Source organism: Plasmodium yoelii (genome assembly GCF_900002385.2).
Source record: "Plasmodium yoelii strain 17X genome assembly, chromosome: 8".
NCBI lineage: Eukaryota > Apicomplexa > Aconoidasida > Haemosporida > Plasmodiidae > Plasmodium > Plasmodium yoelii.
Genome location: NC_036180.2, coordinates 835,710 through 856,952, shown reverse-complemented (window position 1 = coordinate 856,952; position 21,243 = coordinate 835,710). Strand labels below are relative to the sequence as shown.

General features: G+C 19.8%; 6 protein-coding genes across 6 annotated transcripts; 3 read left to right on the top strand and 3 right to left on the bottom strand.

Moving 5' to 3' along the window:
* Positions 1 to 392: 392 nt before the first annotated feature.
* Positions 393 to 1,301, bottom strand: PY17X_0821200 (zinc finger protein, putative; the record flags this gene model as incomplete). The annotated part of the gene is made up of 1 exon (XM_726168.1): positions 393 to 1,301. One exon carries the CDS (start codon positions 1,299 to 1,301, stop codon positions 393 to 395), a length of 909 nt encoding a protein of 302 aa, XP_731261.1.
* A 1,616-nt stretch (positions 1,302 to 2,917) lies between these two features.
* PY17X_0821100 (conserved Plasmodium protein, unknown function) lies at positions 2,918 to 3,064 on the bottom strand (the record flags this gene model as incomplete). Its single annotated transcript, XM_723289.1, has 1 exon — positions 2,918 to 3,064. One exon carries the CDS (start codon positions 3,062 to 3,064, stop codon positions 2,918 to 2,920), a length of 147 nt encoding a protein of 48 aa, XP_728382.1.
* Positions 3,065 to 8,118: 5,054 nt separating this feature from the next.
* PY17X_0821000 (RNA-binding protein musashi, putative) lies at positions 8,119 to 9,153 on the top strand (the record flags this gene model as incomplete). Its single annotated transcript, XM_722634.1, has 1 exon — positions 8,119 to 9,153. The coding sequence occupies one exon, from the start codon at positions 8,119 to 8,121 to the stop codon at positions 9,151 to 9,153; it is 1,035 nt and encodes a 344-aa protein (XP_727727.1).
* Positions 9,154 to 10,529: 1,376 nt separating this feature from the next.
* On the top strand, positions 10,530 to 11,192 carry PY17X_0820900 (uncharacterized protein; the record flags this gene model as incomplete). The annotated part of the gene is made up of 1 exon (XM_722635.2): positions 10,530 to 11,192. The coding sequence occupies one exon, from the start codon at positions 10,530 to 10,532 to the stop codon at positions 11,190 to 11,192; it is 663 nt and encodes a 220-aa protein (XP_727728.2).
* Positions 11,193 to 11,916: 724 nt separating this feature from the next.
* Positions 11,917 to 13,894, top strand: PY17X_0820800 (ubiquitin fusion degradation protein 1, putative; the record flags this gene model as incomplete). Its single annotated transcript, XM_022955720.1, has 9 exons — positions 11,917 to 11,965; positions 12,160 to 12,305; positions 12,418 to 12,523; positions 12,647 to 12,714; positions 12,893 to 13,022; positions 13,103 to 13,196; positions 13,359 to 13,461; positions 13,595 to 13,706; positions 13,815 to 13,894. The coding sequence occupies 9 exons, from the start codon at positions 11,917 to 11,919 to the stop codon at positions 13,892 to 13,894; spliced, it is 888 nt and encodes a 295-aa protein (XP_022811960.1).
* A 587-nt stretch (positions 13,895 to 14,481) lies between these two features.
* Positions 14,482 to 20,324, bottom strand: PY17X_0820700 (conserved Plasmodium protein, unknown function; the record flags this gene model as incomplete). The annotated part of the gene is given in 3 exon segments (XM_034637500.1): positions 14,482 to 17,736; positions 17,750 to 17,842; positions 17,859 to 20,324. The coding sequence occupies 3 exon segments, from the start codon at positions 20,322 to 20,324 to the stop codon at positions 14,482 to 14,484; spliced, it is 5,814 nt and encodes a 1,937-aa protein (XP_034493464.1).
* Positions 20,325 to 21,243: the final 919 nt, after the last annotated feature.

Here is a 21,243-nt window from a genome sequence, read left to right as displayed (position 1 = left end):
TTATCTTATTATTTGAAAAATATTCATAAATCAGGGAGACTATTTTATTTCCATTCCAGACATTCCTATTGCAAAAACGTCTACTTATAACTTTGTATATTTTTCACATTTTTCACATTCACATCATTTATGATGCGTTTTTTTTTATGTATGCTTTAAGTGTTTAAAACTGGCTTAAAATAGGTTATTTAAAACAAAAAAAAAAAAAAATCAATAAATTAGTAAAACAGTAAAATGATAAAAAAAAATTATATAAAAATGTAACATTATGCACATGAATGTGTCTCCATAGTTTAATAAAAATGATAAATTTTGCAATATCATTGATATATGTGCATGTTTTGACGAATATCTTATCACCTAGCTTTGTTTATCATTTTTCCATTCCTATTTTAACAGTCTATAGTTTTCATGATATGATCAATAACTTGAACAATTGTTGGGTCATTTATGTAATGTGATAAATATGTAATTTTATCTTTGGATATAGTAAATTGTTTAAAAATGGAACGAACATAATTATTTTTGAGTAATAATCGTAATGCTAAATCTTCTTTTAATCTAGTTTTTTGTTTTTCTGATAATAAAACGGGTTCTGTGTTGTCTGTATCATATGTTTGTCGGATTTGGTGACATTCAGAATTAGATGTAGAATTTTGATTTGGATGTTGATTTGGATGATGATTGGAATTTTTATCCAAATTTATATTTTTTTCATTGAAATTTTTTTTATTTTTTTCAAAACATTCTTTTGTGTTATGTGTTCTATAACATACTAATGAGCAATAATATTCATAACAACATGTAAATTTATATTTGGTACTATTTTTTGAGCATATTATACAACAATTTCTTCGTTTATGTTTTTTATTATTATTTTCATCATTTTGACCTTTCCTCTTTCTGTTTTGGTTAATATCATTATTAGAATTACCATAAGTTAGTTTTCCATCCAATCCAATGGACCCTGAATTGATGGGCATGCTACTATTGTTTATATCCATAGTATTGTTTATATCCATAGTATTGATATCGTTGATATTGTTTATATTATTGATATTGTTGATATTGCTGATATTATTGATATTGTTGATATTGCTGATATTATTGATATTATTGGTATTATTGTTTGTATTAGTTAAAGGGGAAGCATAGGCATTATTATCTTCTTCAACATTTTCTTTATACATATGAATTTCATTTTCATAATTTCCATTAGCATTAATATATGAATTTTCAGTAAAATTATTTACATAACTATCTATGTTGTTATAATAGTTGTAACAAAAGTTGCTATCCATTTTGTGGTTTTTGTATTATCCGGTGTTATATATATAACAATGTATCATATAATTGCCCCAATAAAATTTATTATTATTATTATTTTTTTTTTTGAGCGTAATGGTTGATTCCTCCTCATTCCTAACATATACAATTTATACATTCATATGTACAAAATTTCTTTTACAATAATTTATGAGGATATATTTGCAAAGATGCTATGTATATATTAGCAAGCTCAAGTTTGTGTTTTTATATTTTCTATCTTTGCTTCTTATGATACAGATTAACCTTAGGTTATTTTTTTTTTAGTTTTCAAATATTATTTTTTCTCATTTTAAATTCGCATTTTATATCACATTTTCAACCAATACATGAATAAATCTGTTAACCAATAAGAAACTTTGGAATACGTAAATATAAAATATTTATTTTTTATCCCTATGGCTTTTAAGCAAAAATAACATAAATTATAATCATGATTTTTGCTAAAATTAAATAATTTTTTTAATTTGTTTACAAATTAAGTAATTCTTTTAAATAAAATATAAAAAACCGAAAAATAATTACCCCTTTTAAATTTTATACGCATATTTTTTATAATAATAAATTCATTTCCAAAAAAAAAAAAAAAAAAAAAAAAATAATAATAAAATCGATAAAAATAAAAATTTGTTATATATAAAAAAAAATGCAAAATGCAACAGGCATTTAGCTTATTCACAATTTTAAATATATATAATATTGATATATTAATTTATATAAATATAACATTATATTTATAATTTATATATATTGGTTTTTATTATTTTTTGGTTGTGTTAAAAAAAATATATATGTAAAATATATGTAAAATATTAGTAAGAATTTTAAAAAAGGTGGTAATAGTTGTTTGTGCAACTATTATGAAAAAAATGGGGACAACAGATTGAACAAATAAATATATATAAAAAATTAAAATAATAAGACTATAGGCATGTTTACCAAAAAATGTATACTCTTTTTCGAAGGTATTTTAAAATAAAAAAAGAATATAATTAAAAAAAAAAAAATTTTAAATTAAATATAAGGATGTATATATACAATATATCCGTTGCAACTTAATATTCTTGCAAAATCACAACAGTCTAATAATTTATTCTAAATTTTATAATTTTTATTCATATTTGTATTAATTTTAGGTTAAATATATATAGTAATTTGAAAAAAATTATAACAATAATTCTCATATTTTAACATATTTAGCACATGCTTATATGTATAAACATTTGTATTGTAGTATATATTGTGTAAATGTTAGATTGTATTGTTCCTACTAATTATTGTTTTAAAAAACTTATATAATTTTCTAGGGCTATTTTTCCATATTCCATAGTTGGTTCTCCATTGTTGCATATTTCGCGCTTTGGGTGTTATTCCCTTTTATTTTGTTCCATTTTATTCTATTTTGTTCCATTTTATTCTATTTTGTTCATATTTTATTCTATTTTGTTCATATTTTCTTATACTTTCTTCCTATTTTGTTCATATTTTCTTATACTTTCTTCCTATTTTGTTCATATTTTCTTATATTTTCTTCTATTTTGTTCATATTTTCTTATATTTTCTTCTATTTTGTTCATATTTTCTTCCCATTTTATTCCTTTTGGTTAAATAAATTTAACACTGTTGGTATGGCCCTTATAACAAAAACAATTCCCGACAAAATGCGGATTTTATATTTCAATTCATTTATTAGTATTTCCTTTGGGGATTCTTCGGTTTCGTTTTTTAGTAAAAACATTTTCAAAAAAAGTTGAAAAGATTGAAAAATAGTAACAAATTATAGCAATTAAAATATGGTAAATGTTCAATTTTGTAGTAGTAAATCTTCAGTCAGTATGTATTACATTAATTTATTGCCGCTTTTATTTTAATATGAGTTTATTTGTGTATATATAAATATATGCACTTGTTATGTGTTTGTTTCATAAAATTGTACATATCATATAATTTAAAATTAAAAGATGATATATTTTTATTTATTCTCATAAAAATTATGTTATATTCTTTTAATTTACGAAAATTGTGCTATAATTTTTTTTCTTAAATAAAATCTTACTGTTTAATAAACCCAATTATTAAGGATATATATATATATGTCATAAAAATAGTACCTTTTTTTGTAAATGCATATTGTATACAAAAAGTACACGCAAATGCACCTAAGCCTTGGCTTTATGAATTAAGCACAGCCTTTTTCATAATCCTATATTATATATATATATATATATATATATATATATATACATATACATATGTGAATGTCACAAATAAATAAATATATATATCATAAATAAATAATTTATGCGTGTCGTACAATCATTATATAAAGCGTAACTTCTCTTTATACATTTTTTTTAATAGTCTCATGAAAAAAAAATAACAGAAAATTATTTTTTTTTTTTAAATACATAATTAAGCTACTTTTCCTTTTGTATAATTTCCTTTATAATTTGTTCTAAAATAAATAGTAAACATTTTGTTATATATTTTTTGTGATCATTTCATCGTTTTTATTTTTTTTAAATAAAAAAAAAAAAAAATGATAGCTTTTTATATAAAAAAAATTAGCCTATACATCGCATAAATTCCATATGTAAAGCATGTATAGTATGCAATATTACCATTTTGTTTAACCATATTATAAATACTATTATAAAACGAAAATGTTTTATTTTATTTTATTTTATTTTATTTCATTATTTCCCCCTTTTATTTATTTGGGGATATAACAAATTTATAGATAAATAAGGCAAAGCTGTATTATGCCCAATATTCAGCAAAGACACACACACACATATATATAATAATATATATATGTATAAGATCTGTATTTGTTTTTTAGTACACACTACAAACAACGAAGAATTAATAATTTTTGAAAAAAACTTATAAACAATTTTTATTCAACGATAAATTTGTTGAAATGTTTTCAAATATTATTATTTCCATGTAATTACAATTTGTGTGTCCCACATTTTAATAAGCATGCTTTTATTTTTTTTTTTAAATAAATAACATGAGCTTTACACGTGATAAAATTTAAGTATGTATTCAGCTATATATGTATATATATAGGAAGCCATTTTATTTATTATTTAAAAAAAAAAATAAAAAAAACATTCATGTGCGCAAATTTAAACATTTGACCTACCAAAACATAAATTTACGAAAAAAAATATATAAAATAATTAGGGTACAATATAGGAATATATTATTATTTGTTAAATATCCTCTTTGCTTTATTACAAATATCTATATATTATTATCAAAACATTTAATAGTCATAATAAAGTGTTGCTATTATATCGTTTGCATAGTTTTATAATAATGTGAAACAAATATTATATATAGAGAAATGCACAAAAAAATATGTACATCCTTATGAAAATGGAGCATTGTTATTATGTGTGAATTTCTTTATATTTTTCTTTTTCCTAACATTTATCTAATTAAATTGCACAAGGAATGTTGTTAAATAACACTCAAATTGTTTATATATGAGGGATGATATTTAGCTTTTCCTCTTATAAATAATTCAAAAGTGTATAAATATTTTGATTTGTTTATATTTTGTTTAACAATATTAATGAATACCATAAGGTGTAATACGGATACTTTGGGGCGAATTGTATTTATTTGGGAATTTGTATCAAGAAAAATATCAATTTTCATTTTTAATTATTATTTTCACAAAATTTGCATAAATGCAAAGGTTGTATAGAAATATTTTAATTCAAAAAAAGAAAAAAAAATATATATATAAAAACAATTACAATCATGATGCAGTCAAAAAGAAGAGTAGAAGAAACAGTAAAAAAAAAAAAAATAAAGAGGTAGAGAATTAATACATATATTACACATATAGTGATCATATATAGCACATTTTATATTAAATTTATATGTTTATGATTATTTTATTAGCTTATATTCTTTTTTTTTAGTTAATATGATAGTTTAGTTTGTACTTTAATGTTTTATATGATATTAAAGATCTATTATTTAATAAATTATATATATATATATATATATATATATACTATATAATATACATATAGTATATAATATATATATAGTATATAATATATATATGTATATATATGTATATAATATGTATATAATATGTATATAATATGTATATAATATATATATAGTATATAATATACATATAGTACATAATATATAAGTGATAATATATATAGTATAATATAATATATAGTATATAATATATATATAGTATATATCACTAATAAAAATATATATATATACGTATGTATAGTATATATATATTATATATATTATTATATATATATATACATAATTTACGTATATTTTTTTGTATTATATATTTAAAAAAACATGCAAATGTATTTTTAAAAGATAAATAAAAAACATGCACGGTTGTATTAATTAACATATATATTTTACCTATAATTATATATTAAAAAAAAGAAATGCGTATTTTAAAAGATAAAAAAAGATAAAAAAAATATATATATTTTTTTTTATATATAAGTATTATTTCATGTAAAAAATATATTTCATTTTATATTTTTAAATATATTTTGTTTTCCATTTTTTATTTCTTTGAGCATTTTTTTGTTAAATATAGAAAAGCACGTTGCTTGTACTTTTATGAGTTTTGTATAAAAAGATATATCATGTTGTTTGCTATGTAAAAAGGCAATGGAAATTGTAAGTAATTGTATATTTTTTTGTTTTATATGAATTTTTAAAAAGAATTATATCTCTTTCCTTCTTTATTCTTTCCTCATTACATCCTACGTTTTTTACTTTATATTTTTTTGAGAGGGACCACACTTTAACGAATACAAAATTTTATACCTGATTTTAATACTATATATTTATGTTGTATATATATTATATTTATGCTATATATGTATAATATAAAAATATATATATGGATATATGTAACTGTATAATTGATCTTATAGAAAATTAAAAAGACGAAAAAAAAAAAAAAAAATATATAAATATATGCATGTATATATATAAATATATGTATGTATATGTATAAATATATGTATGTATATATATAAATATATGCTATACTTGTTACTAAGAACGTTAGCTATACATTATTTTAATCATTGTAAATTTAGAGACTTTTTGCCTATGAGTGGACGGGCCGACTTTATATATTTATGTATAATATTTTTGCCGACTTCTTTCCACAGTTTTTTAATTTATTTCATACTTATTTTTGATTTCATATTTACCTTATAAAAAAGATACATAATAATTATAATAATAATAATGCACATGTTATTAATGTACCCTAAAACATATATATATAAATAAATAATACATTTTGTTCGTTGCCAAAAGTGATACAATTTATATACATATATTGATTGTTGGTATATACTTTATATGTGAATTCATCGTATTTTCTCATACTAATATATATATTTTTTTTATTTTTATTTTACTTAAAATATGTAAGTATAATTTATTGTGTGATCATACTGTATAATTTATTTAATAGTTTTTTTTAAAAACAAGAAAGGTCTAATTTGTAATAGTGTTAATTTATGATGATGTTTTGTTGTAAATTGTGATTATATTAGTTATGTGTGTGATTATATAATATAATATTTACATGTTTGTGTATATATATATATATATGATAGTTTTATGAATAAATTGAGAATATTTTCACGATTGTGTTAATTAGTTTTCTTTGCTGTTTTTCGCTCTATTGTTATTGTTATTGCGAATATTTTTGTGATTATTTTTGTGATAATTTTTGCGAATATTTTGTGATAATTTTTGCGAATATTTTGTGATAATTTTTGCGAATATTTTGTGATAATTTTCGTGATAATTTCGTGATAATTTTCGTGATAATTTCGTGATTATTTTCTGTTACTTTTTTTGATTAATTTATGTTATCACTTTGTATTTTTTTTTAATTTTGTTATTTCTGTTATCACTTTGTATTTTTTTTAATTTTGTTATTTTTTTTATTTCTGTTATTTCTGTTATTTTTTTATTAATTTTTTCTATTTTTGTTACAATTTCTTTTATTTTTGTTATGTATACGTACAACATTTTGAATGTAGTTATCAATTAGTTTTATCATTTTATTTGATAGTCTATTATAAAAAAATATATATATATATAGTATACTTATTTATATATACAACCCCAATACATATTATTATAATTTAAGAGAGTACTACATTTTTATAAACATAGCAAATTATTACATACGTAAAGTACACAAAATATGTTCCTATTTTCTGCATATATTATGATCTGTTAATAGATTCGTTATAAAATATTAGAATACATATATTAATAAATACATGCAAATCGTTATAGTATATGTATTATTTATAATATAATTAGATTGATTTAAGAAGCAAAACAAATTATAAAAATATATATAATTGAAAAAAAAAAAAATATATATAATTGCAAATATATATATGTGTATGTCATTTAAAAGGTCTCTCATTCGAAACAATACAAATTAAAGACAAAAATTATATTGATAAATTAATTTATTTTCATTATATACATTTAAGCACTTATTTGATATATTTATAAAAGAGATTGTAACAATATATTATAACATATAGACGATATATTTATGTGCATGTCTATCATAAAAAAAAAAAAAAAAAAAAAAAAAAAAAATATATACATATTTATTTAAATTAAAAATAACACCCTAAATTGTATAAAATAATTTAAAGATATATACTAAATAACACAGACTGGTAAAATATTAAACTAATTTAAAAGTAGATTAAAAATAAATGCAAAATGGAAGAAGAAAATGTTAGTGTAAATAATACCACCATCAATGATGGTAATCAATATGAACAGATATCAAATTTAAATACATCACAAGATAATAATGATAATATTTTAGAAGATCAAGATTTGAATGATAAGAAAATAAAAGATGAAGAATCAGAAATTGAGCAACTTAGACGTTTAATAGCACCTTTATCTAAAGAACAATTAATTGATATACTTGCAACTGCTGCATCTATACATGAAGATATACGTGATAGATGTAACGAAGCTGTTACTTCTTCTCCATCTACAAGAAGACTTATGGTTCGTAATATTCCATTTAGTACAAAAGATGAACAATTTTTAAAATATTTTGAAACATTTGGTGAAATAGAAGATGGTATTATTGTTAGAGAAAAAGAAGGTCGATCTAAAGGTTATGGATTCGTTACATTTAAATATATAGAATCTGTTCAGAAGTGTTTAAAAACAACACATACATTAGATAACAAAGATTTACAAGTAAGATTAGTAGCTGACCCATTTACAGATCATTATCAAAATAAATTATTTGTAAGAAATTTATCACAAAAAACAAATGTAACAACTTTAAGAAATATTTTTGAAAAATATGGAAAATTAGAAGAATGTGTTATAATACATGATAATGAAGGAAAATCAAAAGGATATGGATTTTTAACATTTTCATCACCTAAAGAAGCTTTTAAGGTTATGCAGCAACCAGAAAGAATAATTGATAATAGGGTTGTGTTCTTACATTTTGCGGTTTCACAGAATTATAAAAAATATCAAAATAATCATGCATATATAAAAAAAAATCAAAATTTTAACTATTATCAAAAAAATAATGCAAATAATCGAAATAATTTCATTAGAAGACCACCAGTTTATTATAGAGAAAATGAATCACCTAATACTTTTAATTACCCCGTTTCTTTTGTTCCGAATGTATATTCCAATATACCACATGGATATCAATTTAACTATCCTGGTAATTTAGATTCATTTAATGCATTTTACAATAATCCAAGATATTAAAAAATATTATAAATAATAAAACCCCGCCATAAATATTATTTTTTTTTTTATTTATAAAATGATGGTGGGACAAATAAAATATAAACGCGCCTTAAATGTTTTATTACAAAATATATTGTGCATATATGCACACACATGCAGGTATAATTATGTATATGTATATATTTACGTATAAAAAAAGTCTATATGTGAGTATTTATTATATAAATATAATAAGTTCTTTTTTTTTTTTTTTTTTTTAAGAGTTTTCCGATGTATATGTATATATATATATATATATTAATTTTTAAATTTTACATAATTTTTTTAACCATATTCACTAGATTATGATAACCTTATTTTTTTTTATTATTATTATCTTTTTTTTTTTTTTTTTTTTTTTTTTTAATTTTATTATTTTTTTTTGTAATTTGGTTATATGATGAATATGTGCATAATTTGGTTATAGAGGTATTATTTTATAATCATATATATGTTTATGTTCTATAAAGTGATGTCAGAAAAAAAAAATTATTTGTAAACTGCATGTTATAACTAAATATATTTTGTAATAAAATAAAACTAAAAGCCACGTCGAAAATCACTGCGAATAATTCATACAATTCTCTGTGTAGTAGGTATTATATTTTTTTTTTTTTTGAAAACAAAGAAATATCTAAGTTATAGATATAAAATTGTCATAATAATTTATTTGAAAAAATTTATAACTCTCTCATCATTATATAAATTATTTGTTCTTTACTATTATACTATGTTAAAAGATAATGGTATTATTTTTCACTATTTTCCAAAAAATAAATAATCTTTAAATATGTGAAATTGGTTTATAACTCTGAGTGAAAATCTCCAAGTATTTATTTTCCATTTCAATGTTGTAACAATATAAAAATGGTGAACATATAACTCTTTTTTACTCATTTATACCATATGTCATTGGTGTTAAATGTGAAGAAATAATGAATATATAAATAGATAGGTATGTTGAAAAAAAGTGGGGAAAAAAAATGGGAAAAAAAAATGGGAAAAAAAATGGGAAAAAAAATGGGAAAAAAAGTGGGAAAAAAAAATGGGAAAAAAAAATGAGAAAAAAAATGGGAAAAAAAAATGGGAAAAAAAAATGGGAAAAATTCCTATTTATTATTAGGGCAAAAATGGGGCAACGGATTTATGCACGCTTGTAAAATAGAACGCGATTTGTTAGTGCATACATATTATTATATATTTTTATTGGTTTAAGTATTTTTTTATGAATAAAATAAAAAAATGGAGACAAAATGTTTCAAATAAAAAAATAAATAAGTTTGTAATTATTAGTTAAATAATAATTATTATAAAATACAAAATTGAAAATATTTAAAATATGTATAAAAAACAAAATGGCGTCTGAATTGCATAAATTAAGCTACTGGGAAAAAATATACACAAATGAAAAAGATAACTACAAGGAATTAAATATAGAATTAGAAGAATGGTTTGAAGAAAATTGTGATAAAATAGTTAATTGGATTAATAATAATTTTAAAGAAAATAAAAATATATCTATACTTGATATAGGATGTGGTAATGGATTATTTTTACATAAATTATATAAAAAAGGGTTTGTAAATTTATATGGATTTGATTTTTCAAAAACAGCTATTGATTTAGCTAGATCATTTTTTGAAGATAATAACATGAACAATATTTATGTACAGGTTTTAGATATATGTGATATTAGATTGAAATTAAATTTAGCTAGCTCAAAGTTAGCAAGAAATTATGATCTATTAAATGATAAAGGAACATTTGATATATTTTTTATGAACAATAAACAAAATGAATATTTTAAACAAGTCTCTTTTTTTTTTACAAAGAACACACTTTTTTCAATAACCTCATGTAATTGCTGTAAAGAAGAATTAATAGAAATTGTTAACTTATTTAATAAAAATAACTCAAAAATTCAATTATCTCTTATTGATGAAATTTTATATGAGACCATAACATTTGGGGGAAAAACTGGCCAAACAATTACTACTCTAATATTTAAATGTTTATAGAAAAAAAGAGAAAAAAAAAAAAATACAAGTACCCTTATATAGCATACATAAATGCATACTCATGATTGTTTGATGTTCTTTTTTTTTTTTTTTTTTTTATATATAAAATGAAATGAAAAATATAAATCTTTGTATATGTGTATTGCACAAACTTATTTTGCATTTATTTTTAATTTTTTTTAAAGAAAACTAAAAATATAAAAAAATATAAAAAAAAATATAAAAATATATAAACAATATAAACAATATAAACAGTATAAACAGTATAAACAGTATAAACAGTATAAACAGTATAAACAGTATAAGTGAAACATTCTTATGAGAACCCTAAACTTGCACATGCCAATATTCATTTGTTTATGTTTACATTATAAATATTATTTTTTATTTGGAGAATAAAACTTAAAAAAATAATAAATAAAGCGAAATGTAGTGTTCCGTTAAGATAAGATACTATTTATTTTGTGTATATTTTTTTTTCTGACTTATTTTATGTGTTAAATTTTAGTGGGTTTTCTTCTTATATTTATTAATTATGTCTCATGGTACAGCTTTTAATTTAAAGAATATATCTAAAATTTTTTTGGTTATATATTTCGTTGAACTGTTTATATATATTACATTCTTTATTATGAAATATATTCAATTGTAGAAAAATAAATTACATAAATCTAATGATAGATATGAAAAAAAGTATGGGCATTTTTTTTATAAGTACACTAAGATGTTTAAACTTGTTTTAAAACTTCTTTTGGCGTTTTTATTAACTATAAGTATGTAATCAAATTAAAAAAATATTCACATATTATGTTGAAAAAAAATTATATAACCATAAGCATCCTAACTATTTGATTGCATTTTCAATCTACACATTTATTTATAATTATTATTGTTATATTCAAACCATAATTATATAAATACTAACATACTAGTTGTGCTTTTATTTTTAATATATTTTTTTAATTAGGTGTTTTTCTGGACACAAAACATGTTAATAAAAATAAGCTTTCTTATACCCTAACAAATAGTAGTAACTTTTATAAATATAAACCATATTCAAATATATTAACAAAAATAAAAAATTATACATTTAAAGCTATTTACAAGACAAAGGTTAGTTTTCCCTAATATGTATGAACTATTACATCCATGCATATAAATCAATTTTTATGTTTCACTTTTTATTTTAATATATTTTTTTTTTTTTTTTTTTTTTTTCAACTAGCTATTAACCTATGTGAATGATATAAATAACTTAAATTTGGGAAAAGAGAAAAATGAATTTTATTTAATTACACTTCCCTTAAGCGAAAAATTTAATCCATTTTCTGGTAAGCGTTACATGGATTCATTTATTTGTCTACTCACATTTCAGACAAAATAAGCAATATGTATGTATATTTCATAATTTCTTTTATTTTTACAAAATTTGTATAAAAAACAAAAAAACACAGGGACATTTTGCCATGACAATATTCAATATAGCGACAAAGCATCCTTACCAATATTTATATATGACATCGTAAAAAAAAACAAAAAGTGTTAATAATTTTTATATTTTAATACCACGATATTTTCAACTGTTTTAATACCACGATATTTTCAACTGTTTTAATACCACGATATTTTCGACTGTTTTAATACCACGATATTTTCGACTATTTTAAATAACCACTAATTGTATTTTTATTTGCACACAGTTACTAAACAAGCATATTGAAGTACCTTGGAATTTTGTGATAGAAAAAGTTGACATAAAAAAAAATGAAATTTATAATAAAATTACAATGCCAGAAATAAATATGCCCAATAATTATAAAAATATTAATAGTAAGTTTGAAAAATTAAGTTTGCATATATTTTTTTTTTTTTTTTTTTTCAAACACATGTTTATATACACATTTTTTTAGAGGTGGATAGAATATTTATTAACGTACTAGATTTTAAATCTAAAAAAAATTTTATATTTCTCCCAAATTATATTATGAAGTCATTACAATTAAAGTATGTTTAACAAAATAACAAAATGATGTTGTATGTATAAAAATAATGTGATATCTTTCCTATTTTTTCCGCCTTTTTTCCCACTTTTTTTTCCACTTTTTTTCCACTTTTTTTTCCACTTTTTTTCCACTTTTTTTCCACTTTTTTTCCACTTTTGAATAGCTGTTTTGATGTAGTTCGACTTAAATTTGTTAAGCTTGAAACAGCTAGTAGCGTAATTCTACAACCCCATGATAAAAGGTTTTTTCAACTAAATGAGCCAAAGGTAAGATGATGAAAAATAAGTTACTGTTTTATTTATAGCATAAAATATTGTACATATATTACTTATTTTGTGCATTCTGCACATTTTGTACATTTTTTCCATTTTTTCCATTTTTTCCATTTTAATTTGGTAGAAAATTTTGGAAGAAAAACTTCGATATTATTCATCTTTAACTAAGAATAGCACAATATGCATATTCCATAATCATTTTAATTATTATTTTGATGTTGTTAAAATAGATTCAGGTATTTAAAAAAATCATATATGAAATAATGTCTTGTATTATATTATTAAATAAAATTGCTTTCTCTTTTTTTTTTTTTTTTTTTTTTTTTTTTTATTTATATGTGTAGAAAAAAAAAAGGATGTCGAAGTAGCATCGATCCAAGACGCTGATGTTATTTTCGATTTTGTCAAAGAAAAATATCCATAATTTTTTAAATTAAAAAAAGATAGACATTTATATTCAATTATATCAATGGAAATTTGTCAAGGTTTAGTTATAACTTTATTTTTAAAACTGATAAATATATGAAAAAAGATGAAACTCCAATAAATGTCTTTCGGCATTTATTTAGTCGGATATTACTCATCAACATATTTTATTTTTTAAGAAAAAAAATTTTATTAATTTTTATTTAGTGCGTAGTTAACAAAAAATAAAATAAATAAATAAGTAAATATAATAAAATAAAATAAATAAGTAAAATATAATAAAAGGTGTGAGGACAAAGCGGATGAAGAATAGCATTTTCCATGCTAAATGAAAAAAAAAAATTAAAAATGGTTAAAATAAATATAAATAAACAATTATATGAATTGTAGACAAATTTATGGTTAATTGAATTAATTTAACAGATCAAAAATATAAATATATAAAAAATTGAAAAATGATTTATAATAAATGGAATACAAAAAATGCATTCAAAATGGTATAAAGGAATAACTGTTATAAGAAATAAAGATAAGCATACAGGCTTGAATTTTTTATAAAAAAATATCGGATTAATTAATAAAACTTTATGAACATATTTCACATACAAATTCATTGTCCTTTAAACATCTTAAATGATAAATATGATTACAAAAAAAAAAGACAATATTATTTTTAATTTTGTGACCACTTTTCAATTCCATATTTTTTTTATTTTTTTTTGAAAATAAACCTGGATCATGATATATATTATTTAAGCATGCAACACAAAAAGAAGATAATTCTGAAATATTCGTTTTTTTTTTTATTTCATTGTAAAAATAATAATTTGGTGGTATATTTTGTTGTGTGCTATAAGTTTTTTCATTATTTATATCTAAAGTATTATTTTTATTTAAATTTTGTGGTATATATTCGTTAAATATCATATTTTTTTGGTTATTTTCATAATCATTATTACTAAAAAGATAATCTTCATTTATATTTATTAACTTTAATTCATTTTTTTTTATTTCTTTTCTTATTTTACCATTATATATAATATACCCTTTTTTTTTTACTTTATTAACCATGTTAAATATATTTATTTTATCGTTGCTTAGTATAGAATTATAATTTACTAAAATTATATTCTTATAATATATATCTTGAAGCATATTAACTAATGTACTATAATTCATTTCTTTACACATATGATCGAGTAAAAATTGTTTTAAAATTTTGTCACGAATTTTTTTCATTTTTTTTTTATCATTATTCCATAATATATCAATTTGGTTATTCTTACATTTTTTTTTTTTTTTTTTTTTTTTTTTTATATTTTCTTCGGAATATAAATCATGCATAATTTCTTTGTCCATATGATCACAATCGATACTATTGCTAATATAATACTCAATGACATTTGTTTTGTTTTTAATACTTTTAATTTTTTTTTTTAATTCAATTTTTTTTTCATTTTTTATTATATCTCTTTTTTTGTTTTTTTTTATTTCTTCTTCTTCATGAAAAATATGATCCCCATTTTTTTTTGAATTAAAAGTTGTAAGATCACGAGTACAGTCATTTGTGTTTTCATTAAAATTGTTTAATTCTTTTTGGGAATTATATATTCTCTTTATATTTCCATTTATATAATCATTATCCATTTTATTTTCTATAGAATTATAACTATTCAATAGTAGAAATTTCTCGACCTCTTTTTTTATATTTTCTTGCACCGATATATTATAGTGCTTAATAAGATAATAAACTTCTTCATAATTACACAATTTTCTATATATATCTATAGCTTTATTTATGTAACCAAGTTTTATATATATATATCCTTCTACATGCATAAAAAGGTTTATTTTTTTTGGACATTTTTTTATAAAATTAAATAAATCTACTAATTTATTTTTTTCTACATGATTGTTAAGTAAATAGTTGTATAACAAACTTATATGTTCATTTTTAAAATATTTTTTTAATTTTTTTTTGTTTTTTATTCTCATCCATTTTTCTTTTATTTTCCAACTATTTAATCTTTCCCCCATTTGATCTCCTTGATCTATATCTTTAAATTCAATAATAGTATCTTCTTTTTTTTTCAATATTAATGGTTGTTTTATATCGTTTTCTTCTTTTGACAATTTATGAATATTTTCAGAATCATCTTTTATGGTTATCTGTTCAGTGTGTATTTGAAATGAGTCAAATTTTGAGAGCTTATCAGGATAATTTGTATTATTATCATAATTAAGATTTATTTTTTCTTTTTCGAGAGTAAGATAAAAATAATTAAAAAAAGACGCAAAAAAATGTACCCTCTTAAAATTTATATACTTATAATATTTATTCAGAAATTTAATTAATAATAACGGATCAAAAATAAATATTAAAAAAATAAATAAATCTATATATATTCTTAAATATTCAACATTTTGAAGTTTTTTTAAATATCTATATAAAAAATAAGGATTTTTTTTTAATTTTTTTATAATAATATTAGGATTAAAAAAATATTCACATTTTTCTGTTTCCTTTCCTTTTATATTTTTAATGAGTAATAAAGGAATAGTTTTTTTTATATTAATTTGACATAATTTATTGGCATTTTTATTTATTATTTTTTTTAAACATTGACAATTACATTGATTGAGATAATAAAATACATTTTCATCTCTTTTTTCTATTAACATATTAATAATTTTTTCCTTTTTTATATCATTATATTTGTTTAGATTTTTTTTTTTATCACATTCATCATGTTCATCATGTTCGTCATATTTTGTGTGTATCTCTGTTTTTTTAATTTCATTTATTTTAACAATTTGAGGTTTCCTTTTTTTCCCTACATTTTCTCTTTTATAATATTCTTCGCTAGATTTTGTGTAGTTCATATTTATGATAATACTACTATTGTTTTTGTTTTTATTATTTTTATCATCATGCCCAGATTTATTATATGGATGTGATATTTTTTCTGTGTGTGTAATAAAAATATCCCTAGGAAGTGAAAAATCGTTCGATAGTATATTACTATTTGAGTTTGTTATAACAGTATTTTGATTTTTATTATAAATATTATTTATTTTTTTTTTCTTTATCCGATCTTTGAATATTTCATGCATATATTCTCTTGTTGAATTATGTTCATTCCTTTGTTTTTTTTGATAAAGATGATTGTTTGTATCTTTTTCAGTCTTATGCCCACAGTTTATTTTACTAAATTTATGACTCAGAAATGTATTTTTACCATTAATTTTGCATATTTCTTTTTTATTTTTTTCTTGAGTTTTATATAATAATAATAATTCGATTGGATAAGAATAATTACATTTAAAAAGAATATTTAGAAGAATATCTAAAAGTATTTTTTTTTCAGATTTTTTTTTTTTTTTCCAAGACAGTAAAGAAAATTTTTCAGAATTGAGATTTTGGCTTATGGGCTTATAGTTGTGATATTGATCTAGTTTACTATTATTTTTATTTTTATCATAAAACTTGTTATTATTATTAGTAGTAGTAGCAGCAGCAGTATAATATACGGTATCGTTATTTTTTATTTTCGTATTCTTTATTTGGTTATTTTTCTCCTTTTCAGTTTGTATATTGTACCTACTTAACAATGATGCAAGATCAAACAAATTAAATCGTCTTAATATATTTTTTTTTAAATAACTTAAATTATTTCTAAGATAGGATATAATATATTTACTCAATTTAAAAATATTTAAATAATGGCTAGGGGAACATTTATATATTTTATTAAACTCATAAACATCATTTAATAATAATAGAATTAAAAATTTATTAAATATATTTTTTGTATTAAAAAAATAATATTTTTTTTTTTTTTTTTTTTTTTTTTTTTTCTCTCTTATCTTCTTTTTCATTTTCCCTTTTCAATTTATTTTTTTTAATAATACCCATTACACGATAAATAACGTACACTATACTCTTAATTTTTTTTTTTTTTTTTTTTTTTTTTTTTATAATTATTTCTACACTTATTCCCCAATAAGTTTGGTAATTGTGTAATAGTATAATTATTTTCTGTTCTACATAAATGAATATATTTATATTGTTTTTTTTGATTTTTTTGATTTTTTTTATTATTTTGATTTTTTACCTTTTCTCTTTCGTGACACATAAGTTTGATATAAAACCTTGACAAAATGTGCAATTTATTAAAAAAAAAAAAAAGCACAATAATATCATAAATTACTTTTTGTTTATTATAAAAATGTTCATTTAATTTAATAAATATTTTTGCAGCCAAATAACATTTTCCATATTTTAAACACAAATAAATTATTTGCACGATAAAATTAGTTAATTCATTATTGGATCTTTTTATTTTTTCTTTTTTAAGTTTATTTAAAATTGTAAATATATTTTTTCTTTTTTCTACTAATAAATATGTGAATATTTCCTTGATATTTTTTTCTCTAAAACTTATTAAAAAATTCCACATTTCATTTTTACTATTTTTATTATTTTCATCTAAATCAAAATTATTTGAAATTATATTATTATTGTGATAAATATATAGCCAGAAATTTCCTTCCTTATTTCCCCCTTTTTTTTTATCCTCTATTTTGTGATAATTTCGATATTTACAATATTGAAAAATTGAAAATGTTTCACAGTTATTAACAGTAACGCTATTTACAGAGTCAGTATCAATGGAACTATGATCTTTTATATGTTGTAATTTATTATGATAAGGATCTACACATTTTTCGTCATTTATTTGTGTGTTCTCATCTAGTTTAACATTTCCATGGTGCTTACTACATATATATTTTTCTCGATTATTATTGATCTTATTTTTAATCATATGCACACATTTATTATTCCCACTTTTAATATTTATATTATTTTTATAGACTATATAATTATTGCTTGTTAATATAATATGACCAAATGAAGTATTATTACACATTTTTTTATTTTTTGATTTTATTAAATTTTTATTTATATCTGTTATTATAGATATATAATATTTTTGATCACCTAATAATATGTCCATATTTTTATTGTAAAAAATATACATATTAATTATATAATTAGTCAGAAAAAAATCATATATAACTTTTACTTCTTCTGTTTGATTTTTTTTTTCCAATTTAAAAATTTTAACATTTTTTTCTCGTCCTATTACATACATTTCTTTTTCTGCTTCACAAATAAAAATAGGATAATTAAAACGTTCTTTTTCAATTTTTTCAATTTTTTCAACTTTTTCAACTTTTTCAACTTTTTCAACTTTTCCAATTTTTCCAATTTTTTCAACCTTTTCAACTTTTGCATTCTCAATAAATGGGGGTACAGTCCTTATACCCTCGAAAGAAGATGAGGGATATGACAAAATCATATGCACAATTTTAGTTTTAAAAAAAAAGTTAATAATATATACTGAATCATGCTTACAAATAAAAATATACGAATTATACCAATAAATATTATAAATATTTTTATCTTTAAATAAAACAGTGTTATTTATATAAAACCCATAGATATATAAAATCGATACAGTTGTATTTGAGGATAATATGCATAAATTATTATTATCATAATTATCAAAATGAGGGTTAATTACACAATTATTTAACTTGTTTATATTATATCTAACTATATTATTATGGATAAAGCTATCTACAAATATTTTTTCCTTTTTATTTAAATTTTGATAAAGTTGTTTATTGAATTGTATGACAGTATTATCAAATTCTGTGTCAAATTTAGAAATTGTTGTATTGTCTATATATTCTATATTAACCATGGAAATATTATTTTTTATTTTTCTATCCAAAAAATTTATGTCATTTTCCTCTTTTAGATTGCTTATTTCATCTAAATAAAGAATGTATATATCATCCGAACTCCCAACAAAGCATATTGTGTTTTCTTTTTTATTTGCTGATATATTTTTAATGTTAAAATTATCTAATTTCTTTTGCAAAATCAAATTAGAATTTTTATCAAAAATGTTAATAATTCCACCTGACAAAGCAAGGAAAAGTAGACTTTCAAAAATGTATATATTTGTTACAGAATAATCATTAAATAAAGGTTCTATTTTTTTTTTAATATTTCTTTGTTCTATATGTATCTCATCGTTGTTATTTTCTTTACTTGAAAAATTTGAATCACTTTCATTTTCTTCACTCTTATTTGAATCACTTTCATTTTCTTCACTCTTATTTGAATCACTTTCATTTTCTTCATTCTTATAACAACCTTTCAATAAAATCTGTTCATATAAATTTATGTATGTGTAATAATTCTCCAACTTTTTTGATTCATAATATTTTTCTATTTTCCTTATATCTATACATTTGTGAATATATTTTTTTCCTGTTTTACAATTTTTTATTTTGACATTCTTATACCACTTTTTATCTGGTAAACAAAATACGTCATTTTTCAATTTTGTCATTTTATTAACCCAAGCTAGCTTTTTTTCTTTTTTTTTATAAATCGAGGAGAGAAAAAAAAAAAAAAAAAAAATTTTCTCTTTCCCCTTTTCTTTCGTTTCTTTTCGCCTAGGTATAAATTAAAATATTTTTTTCTATAATATTATCAACGATTTTGTAAAAATATATTTTTTAATTATCATTATTATCATTTTTTTTCTGTCATACTGTATTTATTTTTTTAAATTTTTCTCTCAAAAAAATATATAAAAACATAAATCTATACATATGTATGAATTATACAATATTTTTGCTCTATATATGTGCAACATTTTTTCCCCTTGAATTATATCCTTTTATATTAAAAAAAAAGTTTATTTTAAATATACAAAATAACAATAATATTTCATATTTTTTTTTTATATATACTAACTTTGTAAGTTTTAATTACAATCATTTTTTTTCACAACACAATGATTATGGTAACATTACAACGTGTGCATGTGCATACATAAAATTATATTTGTAAAATAAATCATAAAAAAAATAATAATTAAAATGATGTTGTCTTATTGTTTTTTTTTTTTTTGGAGAGAAAAAATAATATTAACAAAGTTTTATGAATAATTGCAAGGAAAGTTATTACCCTTGTATATTATATAATAAAATTATTAACATATTATATAAAATTCTTTATTTTCTTATATATCCATTTTTTTACATACATAAGAACATGTACAAACATAGCTAGCATATACAAATATGCATATTGTATGTGTGTATATATTCCTTTTTTTTATAACAAGTTTAATTATTGATATATATTAAAAATAAGTGATGATTATTAACCATTATAGTTATAACTTAATATTTTTTTTATAGTAACAGTAAATTATGTCTTATAACCACCAAATAAAATATAAAATATTCATACTGTTGTTG